This window comes from Megalopta genalis, chromosome 9, assembly GCF_051020955.1.
Source record: "Megalopta genalis isolate 19385.01 chromosome 9, iyMegGena1_principal, whole genome shotgun sequence".
NCBI classification, from domain to species: domain Eukaryota; kingdom Metazoa; phylum Arthropoda; class Insecta; order Hymenoptera; family Halictidae; genus Megalopta; species Megalopta genalis.
In genome coordinates, this window is record NC_135021.1 from 18,480,883 (window position 1) to 18,504,268 (window position 23,386).

The 23,386-nt window shown below is 37.9% G+C and overlaps 2 protein-coding genes and 1 long non-coding RNA gene across 12 annotated transcripts in view; 2 read left to right on the forward strand and 1 right to left on the reverse strand.

Annotated features, from left to right (window-relative positions):
* Task6 (TWIK-related acid-sensitive K[+] channel 6) overlaps positions 1-20,340 on the forward strand; it is a 158,505-nt gene extending 138,165 nt beyond the window's left edge. For both annotated transcript variants that reach the window (XM_033477915.2, XM_033477916.2), the window contains 5 exons: positions 667-1,020; positions 1,387-1,542; positions 3,301-3,476; positions 5,244-5,573; positions 7,133-20,340. In XM_033477915.2, coding sequence (XP_033333806.1) covers positions 894-1,020; positions 1,387-1,542; positions 3,301-3,476; positions 5,244-5,573; positions 7,133-7,447 — 1,104 coding nt within the window. In that variant the 5' untranslated portion in view covers positions 667-893 and the 3' untranslated portion in view covers positions 7,448-20,340. The remainder of the gene's footprint in view (positions 1-666; positions 1,021-1,386; positions 1,543-3,300; positions 3,477-5,243; positions 5,574-7,132) is intronic.
* On the reverse strand, positions 3,164-4,540 carry LOC117224782 (uncharacterized). The gene is made up of 2 exons (XR_013034145.1): positions 3,834-4,540; positions 3,164-3,713 (listed from the first exon to the last, which is right to left on the reverse strand). It is a non-coding gene; the product is annotated as an uncharacterized LOC117224782 (long non-coding RNA).
* A 2,441-nt stretch (positions 20,341-22,781) lies between the features above and the next one.
* The window catches only part of LOC117224805 (uncharacterized), an 82,608-nt gene continuing 82,003 nt past the window's right edge, over positions 22,782-23,386 (forward strand). For all 9 annotated transcript variants that reach the window (XM_076524609.1, XM_076524614.1, XM_076524607.1 and 6 more), the window contains exon 1: positions 22,782-22,916. In XM_076524609.1, coding sequence (XP_076380724.1) covers positions 22,791-22,916 — 126 coding nt within the window. In that variant the 5' untranslated portion in view covers positions 22,782-22,790. The remainder of the gene's footprint in view (positions 22,917-23,386) is intronic.

The window sequence follows — 23,386 nt, forward strand, 5'->3', positions numbered from 1 at the left end:
TAAAAAAATCAATTTCTCAACTTTCATTTATGGAAAAACGGACTTCACTTTCATCAGATAACTCTGTAATTAAGTATAACGTTCCAAAGTTAAAATTTCTAAATTAATGTTTAAAGCATTTAATTACATGGTTTGTTCCATGTTCAGACAGTTTTCAATTGACATCAATAATATAAGGATGATTACAATCTTTAAGAAGGATCTGTTGAAGAAGCGACGGAATATGTTACACATCGGAGTTGTTTCATGTAAAAGTTTATTTATAAAACAAATTTTATATATTTATTAATATTATATTATATTATAGAATATATATTCAAGAATGAACGAAATAAAAGAATCGAAAAATGTAATATTGTCTTATTCGAGAGATATAAAGCTAATTATGCCTAAAAATATTAAAATAATAATATAATATAATATAATATAATATAATATAATATAATATAATATAATATAATATAATACAATAGAATACAATACAATACAATACAATACAATATAATATAATATATTATATTATTATTTTAATATTTTTAGGCATAATTAGCTTTATATTTCTCGAATAAGACAATACTACATTTTCTGATTCTTTTATTTCGTTCATTTTCGAATAAGAAGATTTAACAGATTCACTTATTTTGTTTACTTTCGGATTGCATTCAGATGAACGAAAGCGGCTACAAGGTAGTGCCTGCAAGGAAGAAAACACCCTGAAGAAGAGGAGTTGCGTGCCGGGTCTGTAGCGCTCGGTAAGGAAAGAAAGGGTCCCCCGAGCATCATCAAGAAGGGGAAGGGGTCGACATGGGCCCGGCACACCAAATCGTACTCCACTGAGCGATGCAAGTAGTTAGGGCCGGGGCCCTGCTAGTGAGCATGTGGCTCACTAGAGAATGAAGAAACAAAACGTCCGGACCCTATCGTTGATCGTCTTCACGTTCACCTACCTCCTCGTCGGCGCTGCAATCTTCGACGTCCTCGAGTCCGAGACGGAGAAACGACGCAAGGAAGCATTAGACGGTACGATCTCTCGTTGATAAACCGGGTCAGCTCTTTGAGAACTTATAATCAACGGGATCTGCAATTAAATTTCATTTGTTCAACTTCATTTGTGGGAAAATATAATAATCGTGTCGCGCAATTAGAAGCAATTGCAATCATTATATAGACTATAGATCTATATAGACTACGGATCTTTATGCAAAATACAAATTTTTTTCACCTGTTACAAGACACAACAGAAAATGATATATTAAATGAAATGATATTTTAAATTTAATAATAATTCTATGATATTTTAATTTCATAAAATATTAGTTTCAATGAATATGTATTCGATTGATGGAGCAATATGATTAACGTATACCTAAATTGTTGTGTTGATAGCCATTGAAAAGATGATTATACGCAAATACAATATAAGCGAGGACGACTTCAAGATCATGGAAACAGTGGTGCTGAAGACGGAACCTCATAAAGCCGGTCAACAGTGGAAGTTCGCCGGAGCGTTTTATTATGCAACCACGGTCCTCACAACTATCGGCAAGTATCCTATAGTCTAGACAATATTTACTATTATTACTATATTATTTACTATTATTTTATACTATTATTATTATACTATTACTATATCGTTACTATTATTTACTATTATCATATTACCGTGTGGTTATCACATAAACTGTAATTTTCGCTATTTTGAATTAATATGCAGCTCGCAACAACGTTATCGCAATTTAAAAAAATCGTATTGTTTAAATTTTTGTTATACCTCATTTTTGTATTTTTTTTTATCATTCCAATAAATCATAAATTTTGCTCATATTTTTGTTCAACAAACGCATTATTCCGTTTGAAAAGATGTCGATATACAGGGTGTCCTAAAATAATTACGGTATTCCCGGGAAAATATGGGGTTCCTGAGATCATTTGAAGTAACTTTCTCCTTTACGAAAATGTTCTCCGAGGCATCGTTAACGAGTTATTAACGAAAAACACTGACCAATGAGAAGCGAGCTCGACTAGCGCGAGGCGGCCGAGCCAACGAGCGCACGGCGTCCAGTTCCGTTCACTGGCTCGGCCGCCACGCGCCAGCTGATCCCGCCTCTCATTGGTCCAGTGTTTTTCGTTAATAACTCGTTAACGATGCCTCGGAGAACATTTTCGTAAAGGAGAAAGTTGCTTCAAATGATCTCATGAACCCCTCAGTTCCCGGAAATACAATAATTTTGCGACACCCTGTAGACGTCGATCGACTGTATATATCCGTTTTTAATAAGGAGCAGACCTGTCCGTCTTAGTAGCAGAGAGTCTTAAAGAGTTGAAGCAGCAAAAGTCTACGGAAAGCGTCGCCAGTTGCTTCTCGGTTATTAAAAATTGTCTCTTGTTCAAAGTTATCGCGATGCTTGAAATTAGTAGTCCCGTTTGAAGAAGTCAGTTCAAGAAGTTGAGAGGAACAGATATCTCGTAGATCCAGTCATTTGGAAGATATGCCGCGCCGATTGATGCCATCGCAGAGTATGGATCCTCTTTAAGAGATATCTTTTGCGAACAGTTTCCCCCTATTTACTTCGACAGCATTGAAACCGTTTATACTAATGAGTAAAAGTCGAACTTTACGCGTTTACAAAAAAGAAGATGTATCACATGGTCGTACTTCTATAATAATTGAGTGCGGAATAGACACTTAAAATTCAATGTGACGAAAATTAGAATTATTTTTACATCGACATCATTAAGGTAAAGTTCATTCTAGCACATATTATTTACATCATACAAGCAAACATAAATGTTTATATCTCGGAAACGGTTGACTTTTCGACCTATTAAAGCTCTTTTACTCGGTACAATGTATCCTATATACCATACATATATTGAATGTTCTTTTTTAACACCCTGTATAATATAATGTCCCAAAAATGTCTCGCAATCCGAAAGTGGCGGGTTCCTCGGATCATTTGAAGTAACTTTTTCCTTTACAAAAATTTTCTCCGAGGCACCGTAAACGAGTTATTAACGAGAAACAGTGACCAATGAGAGGCGAGCTCAGCTGGCGCGAGGCGACCAAGCCAATGAGCGGAACTGCGTTTCGTGCGCTGGTTGGCTGGGCCGCCTCGCGTCAGCCGTACTCGATTCTTATTTTTTATGGAATAAAAGTCGAGTATTGCACAACAATACTGTATCACTATTTATTTTTAATGGTGTACAGAATTAATAGTTAACAACGTACCCGTGCCACGTTAATCTGATCACGGAATTATCGGTCGACAACTTATATCGGATAATCGATCGAATTTTCAGGTTACGGACATTCAACGCCGAACACTATAAGCGGTAAACTGTTCACGATGTTCTACGCAATCGTCGGAATCCCGCTAGGACTCGTAATGTTCCAGAGCATAGGAGAGCGTTTGAATAAATTCTCGTCCGTCGTAATACGGAACGTAAAGAAGCTTCTTAACTATAAGGATGTCCAGGTAATGCTAGGAATTCTATTCCAACTCCCTCATACTCCGCATGAAATAATGACTACGATATTGACTCGAATCAAATCCGAAAACTATTAGAATAATCCAGGGATGTTTAACGAGGCTAATTTACATTTTGCGATTCGCACGTGAATCCGATCTATGGATCCTCCGAACACTTGCTTCCGTTGTTATACTATAACCTTGAAGTCAGTCAGAAATTAACGTCTCATTGTTTCGACAGAACTGTTAACGGAAATAGCATTTTAAATTGAATTTGTAGTATCGATGTTTGTTATTATTATTATTATTATTATTAATATATAATATATTATTAATAATATATTTATTATTAGGCAGACATACTTGTTTTAAAATGTGAAAAATTAACTTCTTCTTCAAGGAGACTAGGCAGTTGAATCTTCGAAAACAGAGTACGCATTTTCCTGAATTAACCTCTTAGGTACCGACGCGCCACTAAAGCGGCTCTCGCGGATGTCATATTATTTATGACGCGCCGCTACAGTGGCGCACTCTACCGACTCATTCGCTCACCGTCTGAACTAAACGATCGTTTTCATTTCTCTCTTGCTTCACACCTTTTTGCCCTCGCAACGTTTTACAACGGTATTAATAATACAATACAGATGGAATGTACAGTCTAAGAATGTATCAGCCAGCGCAAAATTCAGCCGTGCCTAAGAGGTTAACTCCAAGGAAATTAAATGAAGTCTACGTTTTTGCATGCGCTATAGACAATCGTTTGAAACGTTAAAACAAGAATAATTACGCGAGTCCTATTCTGTTTTATCGAAAGCGTTAACTGTTAACGTGAGCTTGGGTTTTCTATTGATCTAAAATCGATTTTTTTGATATTTTCTCGTCTTTAGTATGTCAAAAAGATAAAATAAATAGGACATGTGAATATTTAGAATATTATCTAGAATATTATATAGATTAAATATAGATCAAATTATTGCTCATGCCATATCTGAGATAACACATTTGTATTTAATAATTTAATTATATATATTTAATAATTGTAATTATAATCTTGTATTAAACGTTTCGAACTCTGAATTTTCCGAATTTCGACGCGAAGCAAGTGACATTCCATTCACGAATATCAGCACTTTGGAAAAATATGGAAAATGTAAATCGAATTTTTAACTGCCTCTCATATTAAAGTCAATAACGTTAAAACGTTCCATGAAATACGATAGTATTTCAGATATTATTGTTTTCTGCACACTTTAATAAAGTCTCGAGAATCGATATCGTATTTGGATAATTAAACTGCAGATGTTTCCGTGCATTCGCAATCCAGAAATGGGAGGTTCCTGGAGTTATTTGAAGCAACTTTTTCCTTTGCGAAAATACGAACCACGGCTTCGTTTACGAGTTATTAACAGAAAAACGGTGACCAATGAGACGCGAGATCAGTTGGCGCGAGACAGCCGAGCCAATGAGCGGAACCGAGCTCCGTGCGCTCGTTGGCCGGGCCGCCGCGCGCCAGCCGAGCTCGCCTCTCATTGGCCACCGTTTTTTTCGCTAATAACTCGTAAACGAAGCCGCGGATCGAATTTTCGCAAAGGAAAAAGTTGCTTCAAATCACCTCGGGAATCATCCCCTCCCAAATATAAGAAAGAAAATCGATTTTTTCAAAGATCAAACCGCCAATTAAAGTGCTGATAAGGCGCATTTTTAAAAGAGAAAGAAACATCTGTAGTCTAATTAGTATTAGGTGAATATCCGTAAAAACTGTGTAATTTTCAGGCCTCAGAAATAAATCTTATCTGCGTGGTGACGACCTTGTCTTGCTTAACAATTGCGGGAGGTGCCGCGGCGTTCTCTAGGTACGAAGGGTGGTCATACTTCGATTCCATCTATTATTGTTTCATCACTCTTACAACCATCGGGTTCGGCGATATGGTCGCGCTGCAAAAGGATAACGCGCTGGACAACAAACCCGAGTACGTGATGTTCTCCCTGATATTCATTCTGTTCGGCTTGGCCATCGTCGCCGCCTCCCTCAATTTATTGGTCCTGAGATTCGTCACGATGAATACCGAGGACGAAAGGCGGGACGAGGCTGAAGCTCTACAGGTAAGCGATATCATTTTCTCCTCTCCTTTGTGTTGTACAGAGAAATAAAATCTTCGACAACTTCCGTTCGGACATGAATAAAAATATTTGGAAAAGTATTGCAAATAGTCGATGAAATAATCTTGTTTATACTAATAAAATATAATATTAAAATATGTTATATTTTTCATATTTAATATATTTAATATATAATAATAAAATTAAATATATTATATTTAATATATTATATTTAATATATATAATCATACTGAAATAAATAGTATTTCCAAATATTTGTATTTTTAGTTGAAATAATTTTATCCAAGTCCGCTTTCGATCCGCTTTCGGAAATTGATACAGAATCTACGAACACTGTTCTTGCGGCTTCGCGAACCAATTTTGATCGCTTTCCTGTACTCTTTCATCTTCTGGAAAGTATAGCTCTGATTTTCACTGAAAGTATGATATACAAATTGAATCACATTATTTCACGAGAATAAGAACGCCGTATTTATTTAAATTTTCCGGAATTATAAATCAGTCACGGTGTGCATCGATGCACGGTTCGGGCATTATCGGCTCGAGCCGAACCGTACCCAGTGACGCGTGCGAACGGGTACCACACCAGCGCAGTACCAGAAATATTAGAGTGGGAAGGGTGGGAAAGGTGGGAGGCTGGATCAGGTCTAACTGAACGTGACGCAGCGGCGTGCCCCCACCACCTGCCGCACGATGCCTCCTGCCGTGTTATTAGCAACTTTAACCTTAACTATCCCGAAAACTATAAGTCGTCTGCACCTAAAACCGGGTATCATTGGATTCAGTTTTGCAAGCTCTATCACTGTGCGAAATCTCATCAAAAATGAGCGTCATCCCTGGCGACCTCCCCTTGTTAATAATCAAATTACAAAGGTCTACTTTAACATCTACCATCTCAAGAAAAAAATTCAAGTCATTTGCACCAATTTCAAAAAAGTTATTGCGTTTTCAAAGGTTAAATTTGAACCCTTTGGCCGGCTATTGTATGTCCTGAAAACTGATCTAACACATCTACGAGGTTAAAAATTCCTTTCTCCCATAAATTTTACTGTTTTTAGAGTCACATTCCAGACCGAATTATAATAATCTCATCGTCTCAATATTCGTTTAATATAATATAATATAATAATAATATAACGTTTATCTCGCGACACGTACTTTTTTTATACGCAAAGTACAGTCCCGGCTGCGAATCGCTGTAAACAGAAATACCGGTATCAGTGAAAAACAGAGACGATAAAATCCAGAACATAAAGGGTTAATAGACACCCCTATCGTGCCCCCTACGTCCAATCGATAGGAGAAAAAAAATGTCCACGCTACCCCCGTCGCAATTATAATACGAAACCGCCGGAACAGTCCGCGATAGAAAATCAAAACGAATAAAATAAATAATATAATAAAATAAATAGCGTGTAAACGAAACAATCGATATATGCATGAACGCGAAGGCGAACACGCGTCCATAGCGTGAAGAACGCTTCGTAGCAATCCGCAAGGCGAAACGAGGAGAAAATCAAGCAAAAATTATTATGACGCAGGCTGCGCAAGGAGCAGTGCGCTTGGAGGGCGACGTAATAATGGCGAACGGCTCGATACTGTCGGGCCAGATAGGCAACCACGGTGACACGATATCGCTGGACGACGACACGTCGGTCTGCAACTGCCGCTGCAGCGGCTTCCAGAAGAAACGACGGAGACCGCGGTTCACGGTCCGTCGCTCGCCCGGTAAGATCTCGCACCTGCTGCCGATGCAGCAGCTGCCGTCGTTGAACATGCGCAGCGAGCAATGCGCGCCGCCGCCCACGCCGTTGCTGCAACTTCCGCCGTTGTATCAACATCGAGCCAGCATCTGACGATCATCGACCGTCAGCATGATGCCGCAAGAACTGCCGCGACGTGTCTCTGTCTGAGACTATCTTTGAAGAAAATCGAAAAATGCGAGAGAGAACTAGGGAGAGTGAGAGAGAGTCTGAGAGAGAGAGAGAGAGAGAGAGAGAGAGAGAATGAGTGTGCGTCTGTGCGTGAGAGAGAGAGAGAGAGTGAGAGATAGAAAAAGCGAGAGTGGTGGGGGAAGGAAAAGGAAAACAAGGACGGTAACGCGGAGAGGAAAAGAAAGGGAGAGGGAGGGGGAGAGCTTTTTGTCGGCGAACTAAATCCTCGAGACGCTCTCATCGCCTCTCCTCTCGGACGTACGCGCCCGCGAAGCTGTTCCAAGCAGACAGTCGATCGGCAGGTTTAGTTCGCGACGTTGTTGTTTTACCGCGCTTCGGCTTGGTTGCGTCGTCCCTCAGGAGGACGCGCGACGGGTAGGCTTGTTGATTTCGCGCGTCGGACCGGTAACGTCGGTGTCGTTGAAGTATAAATGTTTCCTCAATTGTTCGGTATTACGCGATAGGCTAGCATTATTAGATCGGCTTCGATGAATTTGCCCGGATTCCGCGAATCACCGCGCGAAACGACTATTTGGAGGACTTCCGAAGTCTCCCCGAAGGCTCCCGTTTAGCTTAAGCGAATTGTGTAAGCGATCTCTCTCGATCCGGGGATCGATTTTCGCCGGATCCCTAACGGCAGACTGTCTACGTAGTGTCATCCTTGATGGTCGAATCATCGGATAGATTTTTTATTGTACGCTAGCTGGGAGAGACAGTGTCTTCTTCATGGTAGGAGTTAGAGTTCATTAGAAATACATGAGTAATATAGATTTTAGGCTTACGCGCGCCGCGGCACGGTGTCATCGCGGTTGGGGCGCTGCTCGAGCTTTCTGTCCGTGAGTCATGCTTCCTCCGGAGGAACTTAGGAGACCAACGGTCGTTCTCTTCGCGCGCGGCAATCGACTTTGTCGGAATCGAACAGCGCACGACGGTGTCAATCGTGCGAATGTTCGTTATTTAGGTGCACACGATTCGGTATGCGATAAATAAAAAATAAAATAAATATAAATTTTTTCTTTTTCATCGGTTAAATTGTCGTGCGGATATAAGTTATTTGTTCGTTCGAGCGATTAAAACGACTGCAATTGACGATTATCGAATCAACGATTGAAGCATGGTGCACTCGGATAAGGAACAGTCGCGCGATGCGAACGATGCGACAGCAATTCTAGCCGATCACAAATCATGCTCGTCGGAGAATGTTTTGTAGCAATTTTGATGAGGGTGTGACGAGGAGTGAGCTTCCAGTTTTCAAATTCAGAGCGATTGAAATCGCAAGGAAATCGTTTTTCAGATGGTTTAGTTATTTGGATTATTATTATATATTATATATAATAATATATTATATATTATCCACAATGCAACAGCGCTGTTCAATTCTTGACGAAGATGGCCGACGTCGACGAAACGTTGAAATTGTTCCTCCGCGTATAAAGGTGCGTGTCCATTCGAGGGCATCTTCGACGAACGAAGTCAGACCACGACGACGAGTGTACTTTGATTATTGTTTACAATATTTTCTGGGAGAAGAAAAAGCAATCTAGAATGCCAAGTTGCCAGATAATTTTGTACGAATATATGAGCCATTTATTTTAAAAGTGGCATAAGTCACTTTGTTTGTTAAGTCGATATATTTAAGGGTTTGCGTTTTAACACGTTTAAAAATATTAGATATTATTATAAATATTCGAGAAGATTTACTTGTACTTGTTATCTCAGGATACTGATATTTTTCTCAGTATAAATAATTTCGTATAAACATTACAAAATCACCGCTTTTCATTACGCTAAATTGACTTATGGCACTTTCAAAATAAACGGCTCATATGTGACAGAAGTTCAGCGTACAATTGAAACAGTTGGATATCAATAATTGTGCAAAAAGATATCTATAATTATATCCAACATTTGACAGCGTTCATACGAAGCAACTGAACGATACGTTCGATTCTTTGGTCATTTTTTTTTAGCTGTCGAAAAATCATTAGATCGCCTATGAGCTTGAGAGCAAGCTGAAAAATGTCGCTTTCAAATCATTATTCACTCGTACGAGATATAACCTCGAAACGGCGACAGTTTCACTTTCGAATGTGCACGCACCTTAAGGACAGGATCGACGAATCATCGAACGAACACGACCGGGGTGACAACTGTTCGGAATAATCGTATAACCGCGTCACTTCGAGCAATGATTTGATTTTGTGTTCGTCCTTATCCTTCGAGCGATTCGACATTCTCCTTGTCAGAATTCGCGGCAACGAGAAAATCTGTAAATATTGTCTGAATAGCGTTCTAGAATTCTATCGCGTTTCAAGTATTTTTCCGAGTAACTTCCAACTATCTTAGACTCTAGGAGCCCAGACTTCGCGGAAGCCGTCCAAAAGTTCGAGAAAACGAAACTTTAGGATCGCGAAGAAATACAATATATATATGTATATATAATATTATAATATATAATATAATATATATAATATTATAATATATAATATAATATATATAATATTATAATATATAATATAATATATATAATATTATAATATATAATATAATATATATAATATATATACATATATTAATATATATTGTCTGCTCGTTGGCGTAAGCTGGATATGTGTTTCGACCGGCGAAATTTCTTTTCGTTTCTTTTTACCGTTCGGCTTTGTTCTTCGCGATTACGAAGCACAACACACGGTTTGTCGCGCGGCAAGTCGCAGAACTGACGAGATTCTAGGCCCGCGGTTCTATTTATAGCAATTTCTCCCGTATCGCGATCGTTCGCGATCGACAGTTCCGTGCGAACGTAAGAAGAAGAAACGTTTGAAAAAAAATTACATCCTAATGAATTCCAAGTGCTTCCGATTGTTTCGAACTCGATCTTCCAATGTTTTTCAACGTGCTCCGAGCATCTCGCGCGCGGTGTTGACACACTGTCGGCTGTACACCGTGACTCGGCCGGCGCTCGGGTCACGTGACACAAAATAAACAGCGGCAAGCGGGAGACCGAGCGACTCCTCTGGTCTTCTCGCGTTTACTGCTGCTCGCCTGATCACGTGACTCGGACGCCGATGACGTCACGATCCAGCCGCCGGTATGCCAACACTTGGCTCGCGTGTCCACGGTGCTACTCGTGTAGCGTTATCGATATCTCTTCCATTGATATGATTTAATTGCAGAGCAAAAGAGAGTGAGAGAGAGAGAGAGAGAGAGAGAGAGAGAGAGAAATAGAATCTTGTCACGGGTGCGATCGGGCGATGGACTGATTCGTAGAAAAAGCAACTGTTCTGCATGTACAAGAAGAAAAAAAAAAGAAGGTATGCTAGTGATCATGTGTTCCGTAGCGAAGAAGCATTTTTTGATTTCAAGGAAACGAAAACGAAACAAAACGGAGAAATTGATTGGAAGCGCGTGTGCGTGAGTGGGAGAAGCTGCGAAAGAGGAAGCGTATGTGTGCGTGCGTGTGTGTGAGAAAAAAAAGAGAAAAAGAGAGAGAGAGGGGGGGAAAGAGAGAGGGGAGGAAGAGACAGAGAAAAAAAATATACATATATATATCTACGTTCACACTGCTAAAGAAAAGAGAGATATGTATAAACAAAATATATACACACCGAAAGACATATACATAAAATAAACACGACTTTTTCATTAAGAAGGCATTTTACAATTTGTATATATGAACTATAGATATTACACGTACGAGTCTAGGTGTACGAATTAAGGTGTTTCGATCTTACGATGTGTATAAATACCATACTTGCGAGACAACATTATATATTATATTATTATTATTATTATTATTATTATCATTATCATTATCATTATTAATTATTATTATTATTATTATTATTGCGAGTGCGCGAGTACACGAGAGGATCCCCCGTTCTCGATTTTCCACTTACTACCGTTTAATTAATGATCCAGATCGATTGAGGGACCGTGTGGCCGTAAACTACATTTAGGAGACACTTAGCTACGAGATAGATCTCGCCACGCCCGGACGCTCGGTCAGGAAAAATGGAAAAAAAGTTTAATAATATAAATGATTAAGAAAGGAAAAAAAATGAAAACCACACAAATATATACATATAACAATTAAAATATCTTAACGAAAGCGAAATGAAATCCAGAGGGGAAAGCCGTAGAAATCACGCGAGAATTCAATTTTATCGCCCCCACCCCACCCCGCCCCTCCCCGATCTTTTTTTGGTTTTACAGTTTACCTACGGAAAGTCAATCCCATCGAGACACAAAGCACCATAATTTCCGTAATAGTGATTACGAGACGCGTCATACTAATAGAGTCGAACACGAGCGGAACAATTCTCTTGCCTTTTATCGACAAGTAGAACGTATTCGAGTATTTTTAAGACACACACACTGGATTGCACATACACGCGTAGCGTAAGTAGTGAAACTTCGTTTTGCTCACTCGGCCTTTCGACTAATTCAACGTGGCCGCCTGGGAAGGAATCGATGCGCCAGGAATCTTTGGAAATTCTTTTCAATTTCATTTTCATGGTTACCCATTGTCGCGTCGCGTCGGGTCGCGTCGGGTCGGGTCGCATCGGGTCGCGTCGCGTCGGGTCGCGTCGGGTTGCGTCGGGTTGCGTCGGGTCGGGTCGCGTCGCGTCGCATATCACTCCCGCCGTGTGTTGGCGCGAGTTCTTCACAAACCCTTAAATCGATCGTGACTGTTAAACATTCCGGCACGGGGACGTCACTGAAACGAACTTGTTCGCAACTTGCATATGCTTTCTTGGAGAGAGTAAAGTAGAAGGAAATATTTGAAAATAATTTCGCTTCGATACTTTCCACTGGAACGAATTGTTTTCAATTTGAGAAATTTCTCGAGATTATAGAATTTACGCCAAATGATTTCAATTTTTAATTACGGTTTTTCACTGATCCACGTATTATTGTTCTCTAATCAAAATACTCGTTCAGTGAGGTCATTCGATCGAGATAAATATAAGGAAAAATCAACGATTTTTTAAATGTTTTTTTTTCTTTTTTAATGTGGTACGTGAGGCAGGATTTATCATTTGTGTGTGGCGTAACTTTTAATATACGAAACTTCATTTAAATAGTTCAACCGTCATTTATATTGACAATATAAAAAAGGACGAAATAAAGTTGTTCAGAAAATAAGAAAGAAAATGTAATTATTCAGAATATAATTATACTGAATATACATTATATGTATATTCAGAAAATATAATTATACAGAATGATGGATAAAATAAAATTGTTCACAAAATAAAGAAAATATAATTATTCGCCAAGTGAAAAGGACAAAATATAATTATTCACCGAATGAATACAAAACAAAATGATTCAACAAATGAAGGACAAAATGGCGGTTTAGAAGAAGAAAAATAATTTGAAGGATTTTTTGCATTATGAAAAGAAAAATAATACTCTTCCTATCCCATATTATTGTATACATTCCAGAAAACTTTCTAATTATCATCAGCTGATAAGAAAATTATGATTTCGATTAGCTTGTATTATTGTTCATGTTAACGAACAACGTTCTCTCGAAGAGAAAGCTGAATTGCAAGGATATTATTGCGAATATTATTGCAAAAAAAACATCGTAATTCGTAAAATAAAAAGCGTCGTGATGAAGCAATTTAACCGTTTCATTCGGCGGAATCAGGTTGTTATACTCTGAGGTTCTTATTGCGGATCGAAATTCAAAACAAATTGAGTCGCGCGGTGCGATAAGCGAAATGGTTGCTGAAGAAGTTTCTGCGCGACAAGACTGTTTACAGAATTCGACACAGAGAGAAAAGAGACATACATGCATATTTGTGTGAATGTTTACTCTAAAGAGAATTAATAAAATTAATTAAGAAAACACGACGGAAACGAAAGTGGAATGTATACCATCGTATGAAACAGAGAGTGGATTATAGATGAACTATTTCGCATGTTCTTTACAAAATAGGTAGAAAATGTAATGTTTACATTTTATGGCGTTTCTCTCGTTTTGATTTCTTCGACGCAGTGATTTGTCCAATAAAAAAGAACGAACATTTCCCGTATATCATATGAAAAAGTAACGATTATGGTGGTATCCTTTTTACACTAAAATTCATGCAGCACCGTTACACAGCTATAAATGTTTAGCAAATATAATTTTGTAAAAATTTATCGACTTGGTTGATCACTGGTTGTTCGATGCATTTTTCACAAAAACTTTATATTACATTCTTAAAAAATGCTAGAATTGTGTTCGACAATGTACACCCTTTGCCATAAGTATGTGGACACTTTTGTGATTAAGATGGTCATCTAGAAAAGATTGTGAAATCATTAATGAATATTATTATAATTTTTGTATTTATTTTTTATATATTTTATATATATTTTTGTATTTTTACATTTGAGTATTTGCTACATTTTATATTTACTATAATTATACACATTATATTTACTATATTATATTATATTTATATTTACTACATTTTATATTTATATATTTTACTACAATAATATATATTACCAATGACGTATTCTATATTTTACTAATAATAAAAAAAAACAATTAAATTATCTTTCCGTTGATGAACCCGTTTCTTAAAAAACTTCTAATAATTTTGGCATTTTAATTATCACGGTTTTCAATATAACCGAAGAAATGTTCTTCCATTCAGCTTGTAACATTCAATTACTTAATGAACTTGGATAATTGAATCACTCAATTTAATACTACTAAATGTTACTGAATTTATATCCGGAATAGAAGTTTTCCACATGAATCATTCTATAGCATTATTAATTCATGTTGAATTAATTCATATTCACTAGCTCATTAAAAGTGATAAGTATCCACATACTTACAAATGAGAGCGTGTGAGCTTAATCAAACAGCCCGCTTGCGATGGAAATATTTATATAAATATATAAATATATATATTCTATTCTAATATTTCTAGAAATTCTGATGCGATTTCTAGAAATCTTAAAATATGCGTTTCACGGTTTAAGGGTTGACGAAGAGAATTTGAGCCGCAGCCGTAATTAATGGCCGAGCAAACGAAGGCATTCGCGATTGACCGAACAACCACTCATGTGCAATTTGATCACATCGAAAGAAGAAAAAAATATACATTCGATAAGTTAATACACCAATTATCAATTGCTAGCATTTACTTATTAGTCAGAACTCGCTGCGACAGAATGAACGAATTACATTTTCACAATAAATTAGGGTAGAAATGAACAACGATTGGAACGTCGATTGGAATGGACTTTCGCTGTATTGAAAGAGTGAAGCATTTACGCAGACGTCGATGTCGGTCGTCTTTAACACGTGACTCAAGAATAACAATGGATGCAACCATGTTAATAAAAATTCTGTAGTCGCATAGCGAAGCAAAGCAATCTGAGAATGAATCGCTATACAGCAATGTCTCTCTAATTGACGCTCCGATTGTCCACAGAAACAGACAATTTAGGAAGAGGAGATACGATTATTCGAGCCTTGCGGTTCGTTTTTATAGTTACGGTTTGTCAACGATTATAAAAACGAGCCGCAAGACTCGGATAATCGTATCTCTCTCCTGTTTCCAAATTGTCCATTTTAGTGGACAATTTGAGCGTCAGTAAGGGAGACATTACTGTACCCATTAAAGGCTGGGAGCACGCTGCGGTTTCTCAGCCGACCGATTTTCATCAAACCGATTTTTTATAAACAGATCACGCGCTCGCGTTCACAATAGAAAGATCACTGGGGCAAAAAAAAAAGAAACAATTAAGCGCAGCGCTTAACGTTCATCCGCAGTATGCTCCTGGCCCGCGATTAGACAGATATCGACGAGAAACAGGCAAGTATAAAAAAGAAGAAACTTGTTCACATGAATTTCTCCATTGCGAATGGTGTATCAGAATCCGTGGATCAGTGCGAATCGAGAGAAATAACAAGCATATATATATATCAAATATGGTTCCAACGAAATGCAAGCTCAAAGAAATGTAACGAATTATGTATATTAAAGTGCCATCGTTTTCTTATGCATGTTCAAATCCTTGTGTTACTTTCGATAAACAGCGCGTCGACTGTGAATTCGACTATGTCTTTTTCGTTTTCGCGCACGAATGGTCCGCGAAACTTTCATCAGATTAAGATAAATAAATACATTAAGTACAAACATAGATAGCTAGGGATCCATTTCCACGAAACTTAACGGATAAGGGCTGGTCGTTGCGAAGCTTGGGACGATGTCTCTTCGATAATTAGGACTCGATTATGACGTTCGTGGTTTCGAAAGCAAACGACGATTAGAGCTGTATTTTTGCGGAACATCGACCGGTGAAATTGCCATTGTTCCCTTCGTTGTCTTAGTTTTCCAGCTTGGGAAATTACTCGTGCTCGTTAAGCATCCGATGGCGAAGATTGTGGCTAGACTAGCAGATCCCGTTGCCTCCTGAAAATGAAATTTGATTCTGTTGAGAAAGTTACCACATTGTCCCTCTTTCCCCCCGCGATGCTCTCGTCCAAAGGCTGTTTTCTCCGGATTATATGTAAATACAGGGTGTCCCGGAAATGTCTCGCGATACGGAAACGAGAGATTCCTGTGGTGATTTGAAGCAACTTTTTCCTTAGCGAAAATGTTCTACGAGGCTTCGTTTACGAGTTATTAACGAAAAACCGAGACCAATCGGAGAGCGAGTGCGGCTGACGCCACGCCCTCGCGACCACCGCCGCTGCGTCATACGGCCGGCGCGACGCGGGATTGGCCGCAAGGGCGGATCGCTGGCCGCACTCGCTCTCCGATTGGTCCAGGTTTTTCGTTAATAACTTGTAAACGAAGCCACGGATCGCATTTTCGCAAAGGAAAAAGTTGCTTCAAATCACCTCAGCTTTCCCCCGTTTCCGTATTGCGAGACATTTTTAGGACAACATGTATAACTTCTTCCGACAATTTGGACGACAGAAAAAATCGGTTCTAAACGATTACAAATAATTTGCATTAACAGGATCAATAATTTCGTCGTTTAACGCCTCGAAAACACGTTAGCAGCGCGTAAACGCAATTTCTTAATTTTGATCGTCAACATTCGGCACTAATCGGTGCGACAATTGTTCGTGTTTCGTGCTCCTCGTTTCCGGGGGGTGGGGGGAAGAAAACGTAAGCGATCATTCCCGTGACCGTGAATCATTCGATCTCTGAGTTCGAATTTATCGTTGTTCATCGTAAGCGCAGTACAAATGGTCGTGAAAACGAACGAAAACACACTGGTAACGTAAACCTAACGTGCGAAGGCTTACGCTCGTTCTCACCGAAAATCTTTCTACACTTACGAATATAATCATTTAATAATAAATCAGTGATACGACTACAATTTGCATTTCTCATCCGACTTGGCAACATTGCTAGATCATTTTCAACGGAAACTACCATTTCTAGAAACTGTATGAATACAATTTAACAGAGAACTGATTAAAAATTTTACTAATGTTCATAACACTTTGCATATATTAATATAATATATATATATACATGGTGTCCCAAAGATGTCTCGTAATCTGGAAATGGAAGGTTCCTGGGGTCATTTGAAGCAACTTTTTCCTTAGCGAAAATGTTCTACGAGGCTTCGTTCACAAGTTATTTACGAAAAACCGGGACCAAACGGAGACCGAGTGCGGTTGACGCTCCGCCCTCGCGACCACCGCCGCTGCGTCATACGGCCGGCGCAGCGCTGGATTGGCCGCAAGGACGGAGCGCTGGCCGCAGTCGCTCTCCGATTGGCAACCGTTTTTCTCTAATAACTCGTAAACGAAGCTCCGTAGAACATTTTTGCAAAGGAAAAAGTTGCTCCGAATCACCTCAGGAACCATTCTCTCCAAGATTGCGAGACATTTTCGGGACACCCTGTATATATATATATACACGTATATACACATATAGATAATAATCCAGTTCTTTGTTTGACGGGAAACCACTACGACAAACATTTTACAAGTACGGTTTTTAAATAGCGGTTCAAATTACTCACACCAAAATGGCTCGAGATTTCTAGGCGTGTGATCGCATGTGCGTAAAGGCAGTGCCGTTTGTAGTGAAGATATACATAATGTGGTTCGTTCAGGCAGCGATAGAATTGCGTTTTTTCTGCCCCATCCCCTTCTTCCATCGACATTTCGTGATTTTTAGCTTAATAAAAGAACAAATATAAAACGAGATCTTATCGATACGGTATGATATGTACGAGACACACGCATAAATTGTCAACGATCTACGACCAACGCTAACTTAATTAATCCCGATATTGTTGGAATAAATAAGCGTGACGAGATGTTAATAAGATAATCACATAAAGTCGTTGCGTGGTGTTTAACACAGCGAAACGAGAGAAAAATTCTTGCTGGGTGTCCGACACGAATCTAACGACTTTTCAATTAATTAAATTAATTAAAATCAAAATTTCTAAGCGATAATAATTCATCCATTAGCGCAGCGTAGCTTGATTAATCGTTACGAAGTTTTTCGGAATATTATCGAATATTATATTATATAATATTATATTATAATATAATATCGAATATTATATTATATAATATTATATTATAATATAATACCGAATATTATATTATATTATATTATATTATAATATCGAATATTATCGATTTCATTTCCATGGATATAAAAAAACATTCGAGCAGCAATATTCGACGAAATATTGAAAAAAACGATATTAATTGGTGCGCACAGTTTTCGAAAAAAAATCAATCGATAAATTTCACAAGAATTTTCGCTCCATACTTATTATTCGTTTGAATCGATCGAATCGATTTGAATCGAAACTTCGAATACACGATCGGCTTTGGGATTCGATCGAATTGATCGAAATTTAACGGAAACTCGGAATTGAAAGAAAGTGTCGTTGTCAAACAAATTAATTTGTTTAAACGTTACTCGATATTTGCGGAAGTGCATTTTTCGGTTTTTCTTTACCAAATTGTTAACGTTACAGTTACAAACATAAAAACATAAAAATGTGTTTGGAATATTTGAATCGACACGGTCTTTGAATGCTGACTTCGATGGAATCAAAACGAGCATATAACGTCGTCAGAGTTCGAACAAAAAAAAAAATATGTCAACTAAAATCCATGTACTTACGTATATACATACACACGCACATACACACATACATACATACATACATGCATATACATACATACACGAATATATTCAGAGCGGCGCGACCGCAAAAAATTTCAACTTCCCGCATTTTTAACTTTGTATTAGTAGATTACGAACACGAATGATTACCATTAATGTTATCTTACCACACGAATGTAAACAATAATATTTGTAATAGCTGTATATTTACAATTTACGACGACGAAACTCGGATAAAAAAAGAAAAAAAAAAGAAGAACAGATACGAGATTAAACGAGGAAACAATTTAGACACACATTCCCACGCAATTTTGCTATTATTGTTATAGCATAAAGTGTAAGTAAAACATAGTTACGAATTTAACAAATTAAATTAACTGTAATTACGAGCATCGAAGTAAAACACACAGTCTTGTCGCGATTTTACCGAGACAACGCAAAAAAAAATCGATGGAAAAAGAAGAACTGAATCTGGCGCGCTAGATTTACCGAACAACTTTTTGCTAATCGATTTACGGCATTCGATTGATAACGATTTCGTATTGTTAGAAATAGTTTCGCCTGATACGTTCGTTCGTTTTCTGCGATCGGTTCTCACGTTACAAATCGAATATTTTTTTCCGTTCTCAATTATTCTGTAAAAACGTTATTATCCGCTCAACTTTGACGACCATTGAACGACGATACAATTTCGTAGCAGCGATAATTTAGAGAGAAACGATAAACTATATTATTATACATACTAACGTATAACAGAGAAATCGATTAGGGATCGAGACGAGGACGAGAAGACAGTTAACATTTGAGATATAATTGTACATATAAGAGAGAGAGAGAGAGAGAGAGAGAGAGAGAGAGAGAGAGAGAGAGGAGGATCGACGAGCGCTTTCTCTAATTAAAAATATTCTACCGAAGAAATCTTATCTTGTTCCCCCATAAATATGTAAAGATTACAAATGTTGATTTTTACTATTTGCTTGAACCTGACGGGAGCGTTAACTGATGCGAACGGACGCCTGGGTATGCTGTCTACTTTTGCGATAATCACGCGATGTACTTGTAAGATACGAAACGTGGATAGAGAGAGAGAGAGAGAGAGAGAGAGAGAGAGAGAGAGAGAGAGAGAGCTCCGTGTCGGAGAGTCGAACACGAGAACGGTAATAGAAATCCCATCGGCTTGTACGGGTACAATTTTCTCGACTACCGAAAGAAAAGAGACCACATATCCCTTGTTTTCATGTATTATAAAAAATAGAGCACCGTCGTTGCAAATGGACCTTTAGAAGGTCCTGTCCTCCCCGTTCGAACAAACAAACAAACAAACAAAGAAAAAAAAAAGGAAGAATGAAAGAAAAAAAAGAAAATGCATTGAATAATAATGAAACAAAAAAAAGAGAAGAGAAAAAGAAATACGAAAAGTAAGTCTCGAGTTTAAACGAAACGAGAAGGAATAATAATAATAAAACGATCGACGAGACGAGAATAGAAGAGAGAACATATAAACATGGGTAACAGCATGTATGTGATCGAAATCGATTCTTAAAATCTGCCTGCATACACCGCCACGTGTACCGACGTTTAAGTGGATCGTAATTTGTAAATTACTATGGACTTCCTAATTATATGCTGGTATATGATAATACATGTGCTCTGCCACAATAAAGCAGTTTTTTTTATCTAAAACGAGAGACCGTCATTTTTTGTCGTTTTGCAACCCGTTTGCGGCCGCAATGTTAACACGTTCACTGGCAATTTATACGATTTATACAATTTAGAAAATCCTTATCGTCGACTTCGCTTGAATTAGACGAATTTCGAAGGCTTTATAAAATCATTGTAATTCTTGACGTCGAACGTATTAATATACAGAGGCTGTTCCTTTAATTTTCCTTTTGTAAATTGTACAGCATGTTCCAGTTTTTCTCTTTCCAGGCGTATCTAGGAGTAGAAATAAGTGCATATAAGTGCATAAAAAAACAAATTAAAGGACTCAAAAAATTCTTAAACATGACATATTATTGATTCGAGCTTGTGATAAAAGTAACTTCAAAAACGCAGGAATAATGAATGTTACTAGTTTCTTTCTAATTAAAATTAAATTCTACTGTTCCGTTATTAGACTAGACTTATCCGCTGGAATAAATGTAAGCATACAATAAAATTTATACGTAATATTATAAAATTTTTTTTATTATAAAAGTATGGCAGGACAATTCAAAGCTTCATTAATAATAATTAGAATAACTAGACTGCGAATTTTTATACATCTATAGAAATGTCAAAGTTGTAATATATGTGAAAAACGGTGTATTAATAAAAACTAGTATCTCCCATTTTTTAGTTTTTACAAAATAAGTTGGGAAACTTATGCAAAAACGTACCGCGAGGAAATAGCGTTAACACTATTTTTACCAAAGAAGACAAGAAACACCTTTAAGAATTTTAATATAACGCTATCTTCACTAAAAAAAGTGAGAGGTCACCTTTCAAAACTTTAATTCATCATTATTTTCTAAGTTTAATCATTTTTCCTCAATTTTTCCCTTTTCAACATTCGTTATAATAATAATGATTATAAAATTAATTTGATAAAAATAGTTATATGTATATCAAAATCAGCAAAAATAGTGTTAACGCTATTTAAAAAAATTACGACGTAATATATGTATTTTCTTATTTCTCTTACAGCAATAATACAATAGATATAACGTGCCAGATCATTGATATGTTCGACGGCACGAGGGTAAGTTCTGCCATAACAACTAGAAACGTGGCAGCGCCGTTATTCTGCAGTTCCTGACTTCTGTTACTGGCTATATAAGAACACTGAAGAATTCTTTATGCCTATATAAACAATAGCAAAATTGATCCAGCCGTTGAACTGCTCAATAATATTTCAATAGTTCGAATATCAAACTCAATTGCATAATAATAATAATAATAATAATAATAATAATAGTAATATTTAATATTTCACGCAATGCTGTGTAGTCATATTAGCATTAAAATCTCATTGCTATAGTTAGGACTAATTCTCTAAAATATAATATAATTTATTATTATTATTATTATTATTATAAATTTAATTTATTCTCTAATAATATAATTTCTCCTATTACCTCTAACGTAACGTAACAGCATTAACAATGCACTTTGCTACGTAAACGCAATAATATGCTCTCCACAATACCAATAAAATCTCATTGGTCTAATTAAAATTAATTCTCTGTTCCTATTAATATAATTTCTCCTATTCTAAATTCATCATAATGTATTTGAGATCATTTGTGAAAAAACACATGCTAAAAGTTCTTAATAAATCGTAGAAGAAAAGTCGAAGAAAAATCAGTGACGCGCCTATATTTTAAATATTAACTAAAATAAGGTCGATATAAATATTTTTCATGGAACTCTGATTCGTGCTCTATCGAAGTCAGTGGCAGTCGTCAGTAAACCGTCAGTTTGATCATGCGTGACGCTACTCGTACGCAGAGGTGGGAGTAATTGTTCATGAAAATTTGATAGGTTTGCATTAACTCGGCCGACCTCTTAAACACCTGGACGATCAATCGGTACATATCAAAGACGGATTTATGTGCAGCGCGCCGTTTTCTTCGATCGTGCCCCATGTAATATTTTCCGTTGCCACCGGAAAGGTGGGATACATAATCGGCGATGATCGTGGCCATATTGCAATATTTTCGATTTAATAGGAACGTGACAGATGTCGAACGGGCGAGCGCATCGAATCGAATCGAATCGGACAGCGATTTAATATACCGTGGAAAACTTCATTATCTTCTTCCCGGGAATGATTTTCGGGGTGACGCAATCAATCCGTGTTAAATATCGCGTTCGATCCGGACGAAAGGGGCCTTCGCAATATTCGAAACTTCGTGTGTAAAAGCGGTTGGTTTCGAGTGCGACGTGATCGATACGCAACTGACCCACCGAGTAATTCCGAAGGTGTCCGTGGCGCGCCGAGGGCGGCCGATCTCTAACGGAACTGGCCGAAGCTCCGTGAGCAAACGACGCGTACAGAAGAACGCGGGGTCTTCTCCGGCTTGGGTTGAAACAGCGTTCGCGTCTACGGGCGCGGCTTTGCGTCTCGAGCTGGCGTTTTACACAGTAAAATGTCCTCCCTCGATTATCTGGACCTGTGTCGGTTGTGTCTCGTGAAGGACCGTGTTTCGGTGCCGATTTTCGGGGGCGAGGGAAACGATCTTTTTCTGAAGATCGCCGCCTGTCTACCGGTCAAGGTAAGCCAACTACGCCATCGCATCGACAATGGCGGTCCGCCATCTTGTGCATTTTCATAGCTACATCGCGTTTCCTGGGCCGTCCACGACTTTTCAACCTCCCAGTAGATATGCGTTCGGTTCTCTTTCTTTCGGAGATCGCCCTGTACAACGATGATATTCATGTAGCAATTGAAAGTAGCCCGAATGTGGCGATATCGCAATGGCCCACACACTCTGGTGTTGTAGTGTTTTCCTTTCCCTTTCCTTCTCGCCCAGACTTATCCACCTCGCCCACGACGCCAACAATTATTCAGAAATTTTGCCGCGCTTTTATCTTTTTATCCAACCAATTTCGATGATTTTCCTTTATTACCGCCGCTCGCTTGCTGTGCCCTGCCGGCTATTTTCTCACACTTTGTTATTCGTGACTGACGACGGGTAATATTAATTTTCTTCGGGCAATTAATATGCTAATTGAATAATCGCCC